At 41.0% G+C, this 13,713-nt stretch overlaps 1 protein-coding gene across 1 annotated transcript in view; it reads left to right on the forward strand.

Annotated features, from left to right (window-relative positions):
• Positions 1–13,713, forward strand: part of GLI3 (GLI family zinc finger 3) — a 202,083-nt gene that overhangs the window by 154,831 nt on the left and 33,539 nt on the right. The window contains exons 8-10 of the mRNA XM_042888646.1: positions 5,590–5,806; positions 7,212–7,328; positions 8,582–8,722. Of these exons, the coding sequence (XP_042744580.1) occupies positions 5,590–5,806; positions 7,212–7,328; positions 8,582–8,722 (475 nt within the window). The remainder of the gene's footprint in view (positions 1–5,589; positions 5,807–7,211; positions 7,329–8,581; positions 8,723–13,713) is intronic.

The raw sequence follows: 13,713 nt of genomic DNA on the forward strand, positions 1-13,713 counted from the left end.
CTCCCTTCCTGTAATACCATTTGGTTTTCATTTTATGTCTAATATATTTCAAGCAGTAAGAATTTCACAAGTCTTTTCTGGGCTACAAGGTTCCTGAGTGCATTGTCACTTCAGTGACCTGAGCAATTTGTCAATATTCAGCTTTGCAGGCTGCTTCCGTCAGAAGGAGAAGTGGATGACAGATTTGGAAACTTATTTTTACTTGCTCCAGTTTGTTTACAAAGAACTTACATGAGTTCCTGTTTCCACAAACTCAAACAACAGGAGACAGTTTTATTACATGATATTCCTGGCTTCTTCTCATCCAATTCCATGAAGGACTCATTGGCTTTCTTTCTTCTGTATCTGGTTTGGAGTCAGAGTATGAGACTGTCATGCTGACCATCTACAGCTTTCCACATCTGACTATTGAATGTTCCTGGCTGCATATTAATGGATATACATAGTTTTATAAACACATCAGTTTTAGTGTTTGAAATCAGCTTATATACTGCCACTTAGCATCCTTGGTTCAACTCCTGGCCGCCTTTTACTTACATCCCCCAATGTAAACAGTGGCTCTTACATCTCAGTTTACTGTGGGATGAGTGAAACTATTTCTTACATTACTCCTTTGAAAAAAGAGCAACTGAACATGTGAAAACTATCACTGTTAACTTACTTATGACTTGGATAACGACGTAGTTCAGCAACAGATGCTGTGCCTGCAGACCCTGGACTCAGGGCAATTCTACAGGACATTCTGATTTTGGTTTTACTTCAGCAGTATGTAAGAGTTGCTTTTCTGAAGAGTAGGTGGATACGTTGTTGGAAGGGCATTTGTGAGGTCCTGTGAACATTCCTAAGCAATAAAGACTTTACAAATCTGTATCAGAAACTAAAGATGAATTCCTGGCCTGAAAAGGTTGAAAACTCCATTCAATTCCACGAGTCCAGTCATTCATGCTACATTTATTGCTGAATTTCTGAGCCCTGGTTTCTCAATTTTACTTGCCTGAGGACTTCATGCAACTCATAAGGGAGAGTATGATGAAATAGTGACATCTGTACCTACTTAAGCATGAGCTAAAAGAAGCTGTGGCACTACCTGATGAAGCCCAGCTAATACCTGATGATCAGCTTCAGTGTGAAGCCAGTCCACTTACAAATTACCTGTCTTTTCATGAGCTATGATCCATTTAGGAAGGACTTGGGTCTTTCTGCCTGCCTAGTGTCAATGGATGACAAAAACAAATGTTAGAAACTGCAGTGTATGCTGAGAGCTCCAAGGTTTTTGCACATGTTGGAAAGGTCCCATGTGCCCCCTTGCAGCGCGAGGTGCTCCTTACCTCAGCATGCGTGTTGTACTCCTGTGCATCAGGTCTTGCAGAACTGTGTGTTTCACGTTACAAGGAAGATATCTTCACAGTTTTTGTGAGGATGAGAAAACATTTGCGATAGAAGGAAATTTTTGTGATATAATGAAACTGTACTCCACTTTCACAAGGTCGGAATCTCCTCTGCGCTTTTGTGCCAGCCTGTCTGCTTAGGCACGCGTATGTAGCATATAAGGAATAAGGACTTTTTCTGACTTTGAATACACAGCTGTTTTGTGGTGAATTGCGCAGCTGAAATGGACAGAAATGGACAACCTTGTTAGTAGGACAGCCACAAAGCTCGGTTTTGATTATGTCTGTTTCTCTTCTTCTTGAAGTCAGCTCCTTAAAATTTGATGTGTTCGTGTAATTGCAGTGCAGTTCACTGAACTGCTTTTACCTCTGGTAAAAAGGAGTTTGAGTTTGCAGTGGAGGAGGGAAGGAAGACAGACTGACAGACATATGTAGATGCCCACAGTATGGAAAAATAAATGACTGCTAGGCTATTCTGTCATATATGAATATTATATATATATATATGAATATCTGTTATTATATAAATATGAGATACTAAATGTTATTGAAAGTAAAGTAAGGACTCTTGGCTAGGGATATTCTGCACATGTCCTGTGTGCAAGAGAAACAAAGTTATGGAACAAAGTATGTTAAAAACTTCCTGAAGGAGGGCAGATGTCCCCATCCCTGCAGCAGAGCACTCTGTGCTAGCTGTGTTACAAGCTTTGATTTCAGCCCGCAGTTATCAGCTTCATTGTTGAGCAGCCTGAATGGTTTCTGGAAGGAAGAAAAGCCTTGAAACCTTCTGTTTCTTAGGATCTTTCTGATCTTTACAGATCAGAAAAATCGGCCATGCTGTCCTGTGTCAGCATTTTGCCTGAGGTTGACGTTAAATCCAGACAGGTCATCCTGCCTCATTTTCATAAGGCTTTCCAGAAACTCTTGGAATTACTTGAAGGCAGCTATCTGAGCTATTTAAGAAGCAGCCCGGTGCTTTAACTGTTGTCACCATTTCTGAGTACTGCTCGTGGCTGGTTGCTACTCTATTCTTCTGCTCCTTTTCAGTCTCCTTTTTTGTTTCAATCTGAGGGGTTTTAGGTTTGGAGAAAATGGAGTGCAGGTTGCAAGGCTCCATGGGGAAATCCCAGTACCTCAATCAACCCTGTGGCGCTGAGTACTTGACACAAAAAAATAATACTGAAGAAATAAGAATTCCTCTTGTCCTTGGCACTTCTATGCACCTCTGTCCCATTGCATCTGCTGCTGGTGTCACTGCTTTCCAGTCAGAACCATGAGCTAACGTGGGCAAGAGTGAGCAGGGCATGCCTACTTCTGAAGGCTCCATGTGGGGTTAAAGCAAATGTAAAGAGGACATCTCCATGAGGTGAAGTCTATCCTTTTGACAGAAACTGTATGTATTTATATACAGGGACACAACAAATATGCTTACTCAACTTTTAAGCACTTGCACTGTATTGGCGTAAAGCATATTACTGCAAGCCAATGAAACTGGCTTCTGTGTTTGTTAAAGCAGCACTGTTTCTGTCCTTTAGTTAGGAAAGTATTCTGCCATTGGAGGCATCAGCGCGTTTTGTGTTGCTCTGTGCGGAGTAGAGGATGCAAGGCAGGGATGACACTAGAAACAACCCATTAGCAAAGGTAACATCTCTGACCTCTGGAGGGATGGAGTAGAGAATACTGCCAAACTCCAGTATGTGTCTTTCAGCTGCATTAAGTACAACTTGTAAGTATACACTGTGGTGCTCCTGCAGTCTTCTACTCACAGCCGGAGATTTCTTTTCACCATCCAACTTTCCATGTCACTGACACTTTGCCAGCCCTGCTACTGAACTAAAAATATATTCTGTTCATGGCAGTTTCCTCCTGCCCCTCCTGATCTGTTTGGGAAGGATCTCTTGTACTCTGCATAGGTTCAGAAATTAATGTTATATTCAGAAGCTCGTGCGTCTGTAGTCACAGCACAGTGATAGGTAGGAGCTACATCTCTGAGCTGAGGGCTGAAGTCAGTCACATCTTGTAGATCAGTTCTGAGTTTGTCTTTTTAACGTGTAGGATCTGAAGAATGTCACCAAAATCTTAAACCGAGAATTGCAAAGCTAGGTATTGCTGGGCATTCTTAGGCATCTGGAAAGGAAATAATAATAAAAGAAAGAAGACCGAGTTTCCAAGGGTGCTGTGTACTTGAAGCTCCCAAAGAAGACAATCCACTTATTTTTTTCTTTCAAACTGATGCAGCTAAGGCTTGAAAATGTCCTAGGTACTAACTGCTCGCAGGGAAAGAAAATACTTCATGTTGCATTTGTTGAAGTGTTCGAAGTACACGAGATTAACTTACAATAATACATAGGATAGTCACAGGGATGTAGTAAGGAGGCATTGTTTCAGCCTCATGTATGACATTGTAATTGTATGGTTTTTAATGAACAGACTGGAGTAGTTACACTTAGTAATGTTTGTTCACTAAAAAGGAAAGGGGGTGTTAAATCATTGTGTTCTTTGATGAATGGCTTGTACACTGAAGAATAAATTGAACAAACTGGCATAGAGCTCAGTGAACATGAAATCAGCTATTAGAAGAAAGCTTGTGAACAAATTCTGAGCCTGATATGCATCTTTTGATTAATGTCCTATCAATCATCCATAGTGGCTACCTTAGCTAAGTCGTGCTGTAATCATTCATGGTTGCTTACAGAAACACTAGCAGGGACTATAGAGCTGCAATAACTGAATATTATTACTGATTTCTCCCTAACTCTTGCTGTGAACAATTACTGTTTTCACTCCGTTTCTGCCTCCTTTTATTAAAAAGAATACAATGCAAAATGAAAAGAGAGTTCCTCAAAGACCAGTAAAATTCTCTCGGGGTATTCTTAATAATATTCTGTCCTAAGTGGGCAAACTATTGTAATACAGAGTTCTCATCAGGAATAACAGTAATGTAATCACTCTGAATCTGGCTCCTTACAGATTGTAGTCAAACAGACAAAATGTATTGTCAGATTAATGAACACAGAATTTCTTCAGAATTATTACTTAAAATGGTTGAAATGATTTTAGCTCTTTTTGTATCACGGCATTTTCAGTTAATGCACTTAAGTGTAACAGCAATTAAGACCCCGGACTGTAAATTTGGATTAAATCCACCCTTTTGCCGTTAGAAGAAGCCTTGATTCTGAAAAGGTTTTATCCTACATCCCTTTCTTTCAAGGTCTAATCTTCTGAACTGACCTTTTTAGAAGAAAATAATCCGTGCATACGCTTCTTCTTCCTCTGTCTTTTTGTTACAGTATGATGTTATTGGCAGATGTTTACAGGACAATCCCATATTTCTGTGTTTGAAGATTCAGCCCCATGCTGTTTATGCTTCAAGTATGACACAAAGAATGTTTTGGCACTACCCACGGAGTAGGTCCTTAGATGGCAGTGTAATTTCCTCCAAAGTCACTGTAGTCTGGGAAGTATGGTGGAGTAATGAAGTGATGACAGGTATTAACATGCATAATGGGCTTTAATAGACATTTAATGTTGTTAAACTGGAAGAAGAAGTGCTTTCCCATTGGAATATTTCTACATTGAAAGTCATTGATCACCAGTTTCAGAGGGGAAAGGTTAATCCATCAGTTTCTGTAACCAAACGGCACTGATGGAAATTCTTTAGGTGACATTTTGGATGAACTGAGCTTTCCATCTTTGCAAACAAATGAGTGATATGACAAGCATGGTGTTCAGAACACATTTAACCAATTGATTTTCTCTCCTCTTGTAATAAGATCTAGAGACATATGAAAGAGTGTAACATAAGCCAAGATTAAAGGAACTGCTTCATACAGACGAACGTAGGGGAACTGCATTATCAATAAAAGTACTATAAAGCATGGAGGCACCCATTCTTTTTCTTTATATAAAGTTTGTTATTGCAATAAATAGCTGTTATTGAACTGCTTGCCTTTTATTTCAGTTTTTCTGAATTTTATTTCTGTCAACTTTCTGTGGTTTTGTGGTAAACGTTAGGAAAAATTGTTGTGTTTTGTTAAGGTATTGCTTTTGCACTCACTAGTAAATCCAGACCAACTCTGGGTTTAAAAGCAGGATTTATCATCCTTTGGGCATGATTTTAAGGGTTTAATCTGTACAGTGCCATACTGTAATGACCCTCATCGTTTTCCTCCCTCTTCCCTCCTTTTTCTCCCAAATTCAGCCCTGCTCTGAGTTTCACATACCCTCCTACACCGGTATCCCTCCAGCAAATGCATCAGCAAATTATAAGTCGTCAGCAAACCCTGGGTTCTGCCTTTGGACACAGCCCTCCTCTCATCCATCCTGCTCCAACTTTTCCTACCCAGAGACCTATCCCTGGCATCCCCAGTGTCCTGAACCCTGTCCAGGTCAGCTCTGGACCTTCTGAGTCCACGCAGGTGAGAGACAATGAAAGAAACCTTTGCACACAGCTAATTTAAAAATGAAAAAATGAAAGAAATCACTTTGTCTTGTTAGCAGTTAATCACCACTGTCACCAAGACCCTTTGATAACAGTTTTCTTGCAGCTATAGCGTTTGCTGTCCCATTATTATAAATCATGGGCTTAGATGCAGCGTTCCTCATTGGTAGCATGCTTTTTAATCCTCATAAATATTTCAGTGTGCTGCAGCAGCTCCTTATTCCAACCTGCCTTTGCTGGACTGGACAGCATGAAACAGGTGGGGAGCAAAGAACAGGAAAAACATGTAGAAGCACTTAACATTTTAAAGCTTAGCATCTTCACATCCAAATCAAGTTGTCGAGCGTACCTCGAGACACAGAGTTGTATTTTGCCGTCCTGAACAGGTGTGAGCTGCTCTAAGACTGTGCAGGGGGTTGAAGTTTTTTTTTCTCTGATTCATGCCAAATTGAACGTGGTGAGTTAGAATTAATCATTTCAGTAGCAAAGTTGTATTCTCAAAAGCTGGAGATGTGCAGCAGGGGATCAAGACAATAATGTGCACAGTTCCTGTTTTACCTTTTATTAACTCATGTTTGTTTGTTTCTAGATGACCTGGGATAGGTTATTCATCAGTCTGGAAGTTGTTTATCTTCTGGCTAGCTTTTACAAATGTAGATGCAGTATATACTGCTGTGGGCAGCATACTGATTTTTGTGGGGTCTGTGCAGTTCAGGTATCTTTAAAAGATCTCTGGATTCCTACAGGATCCATTTGCAGGTGTAGATAACAATGTTCTATCCAGCAAGAAGAAAAAAAAGGATTCTGGCCTGTTTATGTCAGTGATAGTTTTGCTGCTGACTTCGGAGAATCCAGGATGTCATCTAGGATTTTTCAGTTGAGAATCTCACATTCAGCTTTCCTCCCTATCCACTATTATAACGGGAAATGCACTAAAAAAGCTGAGATCTTGCATACAGGCATGAAGTGGGAAAACTTTTTTCCTCCAAGCGTAAAAAAGAGATCTTTTTTCTCCTGTTTATTCACACTGGTGCTTAGCAATTTGGCTTTTCAAAGTTGCCTTTCTGAAGTCATCGCTATGTGGAAATTCAGGGTCTCCCTGCTCCTCCCTGGCCTGACAAAAACAGCATTGGTTTGTAAAAAGGAATAGTGTCAGATGCCTTCCAGTTCCCTTCCTTCTGCATTACAGGGTTGAACGATGCAGCTCTTCCACAAGTTAATGCAGTGTAATTGAAGCACAATCTGATGGCATAGCCAGTATAATTAACAGCGTAGCTTCTCCGTATACAGTTGTATATACAGCTGCTGCACATTTCAGTTGGTAGCTGCGTATTTATCACAGTCTAATTTTGTCTTTTTTGGGGGAAAAAAACTGCCTGCAGCAGAACAAACCCACAAGTGAGTCTGCAGTGAGCAGCACTGGGGATCCAATGCACAACAAGCGCTCCAAGATAAAGCCCGACGAGGACCTCCCCAGCCCAGGTGCAGGAAGCGTGCAGGTACAGCCTTCTGATCTCAGTTATAAGCCTTTTTTCTCACTGCTAGAGGGAAAACACATCTTTGCCATGTTTTAGCCCTCCTGCCTCTTACAGGCCTTCATCTCATGCACACACATGAGCTCGTGGTAGGAAGGGACTGAATATAGAACTTGAGCGATGAGGGTTTGCTTTGTTAAAGGATGAGGACAGAATGGAAGCAGCGTGAAGGAGAAACCTCTCATTTGGTTCAGTGAGTGCTCAGCCCTCTGTTCTCTGTGGAAAAGGGAGCCAAAGATATTCAGGTCTTTATTGAGGACGAGTTTGCCATTCAGCAAGAATATCTACAACTTGCTGACTTCTAACAGATCTTAGCACTGTGCAACGTTGAGGCCTTAGTGCTGGCCTCCAGTCCCTTCTGCCAAGCTTTCCTTACTGGCTGATGCCACTGCTTTTAGGAGATTGATTCCTGATTTACAGTGATGAAAGGCAGGTCAGAATCAGAGACTCAGTCTTGTGAGCAAATCCGTGAAAAGAGAACAAGGTTCATCTAAATCCCTCAGCAGGCTGGAAATGGAGAAATAGCATGAGGACATAATCTGAGCCAAATGTTTGTGCCAACATCTGAGCCAGTACCAGCTGGGAAGGAGTCCCTTGGAGGAGCTAAAGGTGGCAAATCAAAAACCGAGATGAAGAGCCATCTTCCCCTAGTACCCCCTCCATGCACGTATTACGGGCAAGAATGGGCTGACGTGTAGCCTGAGAATTACCAGTATGCTTTTGGAAAGACTATTTATGTGAAAAACTGTCACTGGATTAGCAACATAAACACAGTTTGGATGACTGGTGATTTATGTCCAACCTTATTACTAAAAACAAATCCCAGTTAATTCAGCTATGCTCAATAATGTCTTTTTCACTCATACTGCCACTGAATTATTAGGGCAAATGTGCAAATGAAGAGCTGCTTAGTATGGGGAGAAGGAAGCTGAGCATTTATGATCTGATTTTAACTGGCATGTAAATGGAGATTTTTTAGAAATTCTCTGCATTGGGTACTTCTGAGGAAGAACTATATATTTTGCACGTATACTTGACACATGCTTTTGGCTTACCAGGCCTGTTTTGAGCTTTTGTGTTCTGTAGAGCAGATTGAACTGAGGTTATAATAATCTGTTTCCCTCACTCTGTCTTTCTTTAATGATGAAGTAATTCACTTCTTTTCCTCTGTTTCAGAATTTCCTCTCTCTTCACCTCTGTTTTTTTCATCTCTCCAGGAACAGCCAGAAGGTATGACCCTGGTAAAGGAGGAAGGGGACAAAGATGAAAGCAAACAGGAGCCTGAAGTGGTCTACGAGACGAACTGCCATTGGGAAGGCTGTTCCCGGGAGTTTGACACACAGGAACAGCTAGTGCATGTAAGTTAATGGTATTCAGGAACTGGGTTTAAAACTGCGTGACCTTTTTCACGAGGGTCAGGTTCTCTGACCCTGTGCTGAGTCAAGTTTCTTAGCTAACAGCGCTGCAAACTGGAATGGGGTTTATGAGTTTCTGAGAATAAAGAAAACTGAGCCACAGTGCTTGACCTGTTCAGTCAGCTAAAGCTTAGTGTAAAATTCAATAAAGTCTTCAATAGAGATTGTAATGGCTCTGATCCTGTAAGCCAGCAAACACTATTTTGAGTTAGAGACTTTGATAGTTATTGAGTAATAGTAAGCTGGACATGAATTATTATTAACCTTTAGCCAAGTTTGATTTTTTCCCCAAAAGGGATTGTAACAGTAAAAATGGGTGAGGGGAGTCCTTCCCCCCTTCCCTAGGGGTTTGAAGGGCCTTTTTTTTTTTGTATCAATTTACTGTTGTTTGGAAGCTGGAATGGGTTAATTAGATAAATACATGGTGGCAGAGTTACTCAGTCCTTCTAGCAAAAGCAAACTGTTAGTACTATTTATGCTAGGCTATATATTAGCTATATCTTTTTTCTTCCTCTCCATTTTCCAAAGTGAATGGTTTTTAGTATTTTTTAGTATTGTAAGCTAAAAAATGAGCCGTGAAACAGAATGGAACCCACCAAGTACAATACCCCACGTTTCCAGTCACTTAGCTAGCAGGGCATCACATCAATTTCATAGATCTTACCTAAATATGCTGAAGAAAAACTAAGAAATTGCTAGTACATATTGGAGAGGGCCATCTTCAGCAAATTATATGTGTGTTGGAGTCATATTTATTGTAGAAAAATGTTGAGTACTCTTCTGAAGATTGTGCAAAATCTGTTGCACAGTATGGCCAATACTGCTGAAATAGATTGTTGAAAAATGTTCTTTTCTCCTGAAGTTAAATAAATAAGTAAATAAATAAAATCAAGCACCATGGATTTCTAAACACTATGCAAAATGGTAAGCTGATGGTGCAGAGGTGACTTCAGTAAATCAGTGCCAGCCTTCAACTTGCTGGAGTGTGACAGACTGGTGGTGCTGGAAATTAATCATCAAGAATTGTTGTTTTATATTATTGGTAAGTAATAATAGCAGTAGTGACAGTAACAATAGCAGTAAATGAAAGAAAATCACAAACTGAAATAATGGCAAGAATGTGACTTTTTAAATTAATTTTTAGACACTTTTTGCCCAAAACATATTCCAACATTTTAATAGGCCAAAATGAAATGTGAGAAGAGAGTCTTTTAATGTCGTAATATCTTTTTGGGAAGAGATTCCATATGAAAGGTTGAATGTGTTTAAAAGATCAAGTGTCGGTCTTGCAATTGGTTCCATGCAGTCAGACTGATTGACATCATCTGGGGCTCTGCACAGGCAGCCTTTATATCAGCTCATAATTGTGAGGCTAAAGCTTTATGGTGACTGGAAAACATTTCTCAATATTCAGAAATGATCCGAGTGATGATGATAAATAATTTACACCAAAATATATGGAATAAAAGAGAAATTTAGAATAAAAGTGCCTTTGGTAATAAAAAAAAAAAAAGGAGGAGGGTTTTTTGAAGTTGCATATGTGAAATCTAATTGAATTCCACTGCGCCTGTTATTTAACAGCTAATGTTTTATACGGTTTCAGGTGAGTTAAACTGACAGGGAGATTGTTCTTTTTTTGTTGTTATTTCTGATGCAAATCTAACTGTCTTACAAAGGTCAACAGCAAGACTTCTCTGAAAAAAGTTATTTCTTACATTTTTGAGTGATGGCAACATCTGAAATGGGTTTCTCTAGCTGTAAAAACGGGTAGATAAAAAATGTTTCTGTGATACAAGGAGTTCTTTTTGACAGCGCTCAAGATTTGGATGTGTTATGATGGCATTCAAGATTATGAGGTACAAGTCCCAACTTGAAACCCTGAAGACAATAAAACCATCATCCTTGCAGCAACCATCACATTCAAGTAGCTCAAATCACACAGCAAGACTCAGCGTGACTCAGTGCTGCTTTGTGATTCTTCTGCTGCTCCGGCAGAGACCTGCTGTGTGGACTTGAGTGAGTTATTTCTGTCCAGAATTGCAAAAGGCCTTGAGTCATCTATTTCTGTGTGAAAGGCTGGTTCTGCGCCATCTGCCTCACATTTTGCCTGCCCTTGATTGCCGCAGTTCCCTGATTGGGGCCTGTTGCAACGTGGGGAGTGAAGTCCAGATCTCAGTAGGGCTTCAGCTGGCTTTTAGGTGTGCAACTCCAGAAGAAAGCCTTATGTTCCCATGGAACAGCTGTGTCCTTGAATATCTTCCCATTGCTGTGGTCTGCAGCCTTGCACCCAAATATTCATGGGTGAATCCAAGCAGACACAGATAGCAGTGGCTACACTTTTCGCAGTCATTGCTAAGCTCTGATGAGTGCATGGACACCTGTGTCAGGTGTGTGTGACAGAGCTTGTGTGTCTGTAGTGTGGGTTCATCCTTTCTCAGCAATATTTACACTGCAGTAACAGCTGGAGTCCTCCTTACACCCAGAGTACCGTGATGCTACGTGCTGCTGAGACACAAGAGAAGGAACAGCCCTGGTGTGGGCATGGCATTGCATTAACCACGTGAAAGGTTTGTGAGGCTCCTCAGTACTGCCTGTGGGTCCCCAAGCTAGCTTGTATATGCGTAGGCATGTAGCTACCATGCTATGCTTCTCAGCAGGTTGACGGCTTTGCAGGATAATAGGTATTAACCTTCAAATCTTGCAGGAGTTTCCTGTGCTGGCTGCATGCGCTGCCGCTCTGCAGGTGCTTCCCAACCCGCTGGCAGGCTCACAGAGTATCAGATGCTCCAGCCAGGACTGAAGTGTTGTTTGAAATGGGATTCTGGTCTGTCACACGGGACAACAAAAGCATGGGTAACCGTTCTGTTTGTGTTGGTTCTGCTGTAGGGTAGTAAACAACGAGGCAGGGGAAGCTGGCATAGGTGAAGGCAATAGTAGCTTAAATTGTCCTGGCAAGGCTCATTCAGGTAACATATGCCAGCATCCCTGTATTCCCTGACATTCAAGGAAGGTGACCAGTGTGAGCTAAGAGCTACAGAGGTTGAGTGGACACCTACAAGCAGGAGCACACTGTGTTGTGTTGTGTATGTGCACCTGCTGGGTGAGCGGGATGGCAAGGGAACTTCTAGTGAGACAGAGTGAGCTATGTAGACGTTTTCAGAGGATTGCAAGGAAACCCTTTCCTGTCACCGTTTCAAAATTTGTACATTTGACTTGGAAGCATACAGAACGTCCTTTCACCTGTACAGCTCAGCTGTAGCTCTCCATTCCAAAGCCAGTTTCCTGAGCTTTGGCAATCTGGCTGGCAAAAGGAAAATCTGTAAAATACAGAGCTCCAGAAAAAGAGCCGTAACGCATTCCTGTACATCCTGATAAGGCTGAATTTTCAGAATCTGCATGGGCTAACTGTAAGTCTTACTATAAATATTCTCCCTCTCCCTTTTGGAAGTGGGAATAAAGCTACAGTTTGTAGCCACGTGTGTTAGCAAGGAATCAGACTCAAAACCTCCACTGGCACAGAACAGGCTTGTAACCCAAGCTTTGCATCCCAAAGCATTGAAATTTTAGAAGAACTGGAGTGTTTATGAAAAATATAGAAGGCTAATGTTTTATTTGTTGAAGAACTGTGTACATGAGCATAAGTTCCCCTCTGACTAGAATGCTTCTGGAGTGGAACTCAGAAGAGCTTTTCTACAGTATGCAATGCATGTTGTAGAAAATGCAGCTCACATTGTAGGTATCATTGCTCCCATAATGTACAGGGTGTATCCACAAGCACGTGCACTTCCATTTGGAAAGAGGTAAAGATGGGGTTGCTCGTGTGTGTTCCAGTCTTTCTGTCATGTGAGAATAACATTATTACCCTTTTGGAAATGATGGGCTATGATTTAATCTGAAATCAAGAATAGGTAAATCAGATCCTAGCAATGTCTGGGATAGATAGTGGTGTGTAATATAGCATATGTGAAACAGTAAGTACAAACATATCTGTGACTGGATGTGTTTATAACAGAAATTGTGGTCGTAGGCAGAATGGTATCAGTATACAGCAGTGTTTTTCTGCTTTACTTTCTGTAGTGACGTCCTGCTGTTACTAGTGTAAAATGTGGGTGCTACCAAGAGTACATTTAAGTCCCATGAGACAATGTTTTCTGACTGAATTTATGAACAGAACCTGCGCTTCTATGAATAAATAACTAAAAAGCTACATAAGAGAATCGTTACTGACCCACCCAGAAGGCTTTGACGCTGTAATGATTTCGATGCAGCAGCTCTTGTTTTCAAGTGATATGTGCCACTTAGGATTCAGCATGGTTAAATTTTCATGATACATACACCAAAAGGCAAGGTGTTAAACCGTTCACATTCTCTGCCTTATTTATAGCACCTATCCATCCTTTTTTTTTTTCCGCCTCTCTTACAGTTAATAGAAAGATTCATGATTCTTCATGGTTGTCTATCTAGTGTCTGACAGTACTGACTGCCCTGCTAAAGCAAGTCACTATCTATAATTGATATCCTTCTATGGAATAGGGTACTGGCTGCAATTGAAGGGTTTTGCTGAAAGCTCTTAAATCTTGACAACTTCTGCCCTTGTTCTGGTTCAGTCGCTGAGCTTCACAGCTGGGATCCCAGGGTTATTTGAACTTGGTGCAAAAGGGGTGCGTGTGTTTCACATTAGCAAATCACAAAGTCGGAGAGCAGCATTAGAGCTGCTTCTGTGGACTCCTGCCAGGTAGTCTTATTTACAGCGCCTTGTGCTCCTGAAAAGATTGCTCGCATTACCGTTTGAGCATGTGTGCTGAAGATTCCTTTCTTTCCCTTCATATTTGAAAAAAAAAAAAAAAAAAAAATCTTATTTATTTTAAAGCCTCAGTTTGCTGCTGGGGCCTTTATCATTCAGCTGTTTAATTAATTTCTCTGCCCAGCAAGAT

This window comes from Lagopus leucura, unplaced genomic scaffold (genome assembly GCF_019238085.1).
Source record: "Lagopus leucura isolate 7727_CA_CO unplaced genomic scaffold, USGS_WTPT01 Super-Scaffold_100157, whole genome shotgun sequence".
NCBI classification, from domain to species: Eukaryota; Metazoa; Chordata; class Aves; order Galliformes; family Phasianidae; genus Lagopus; species Lagopus leucura.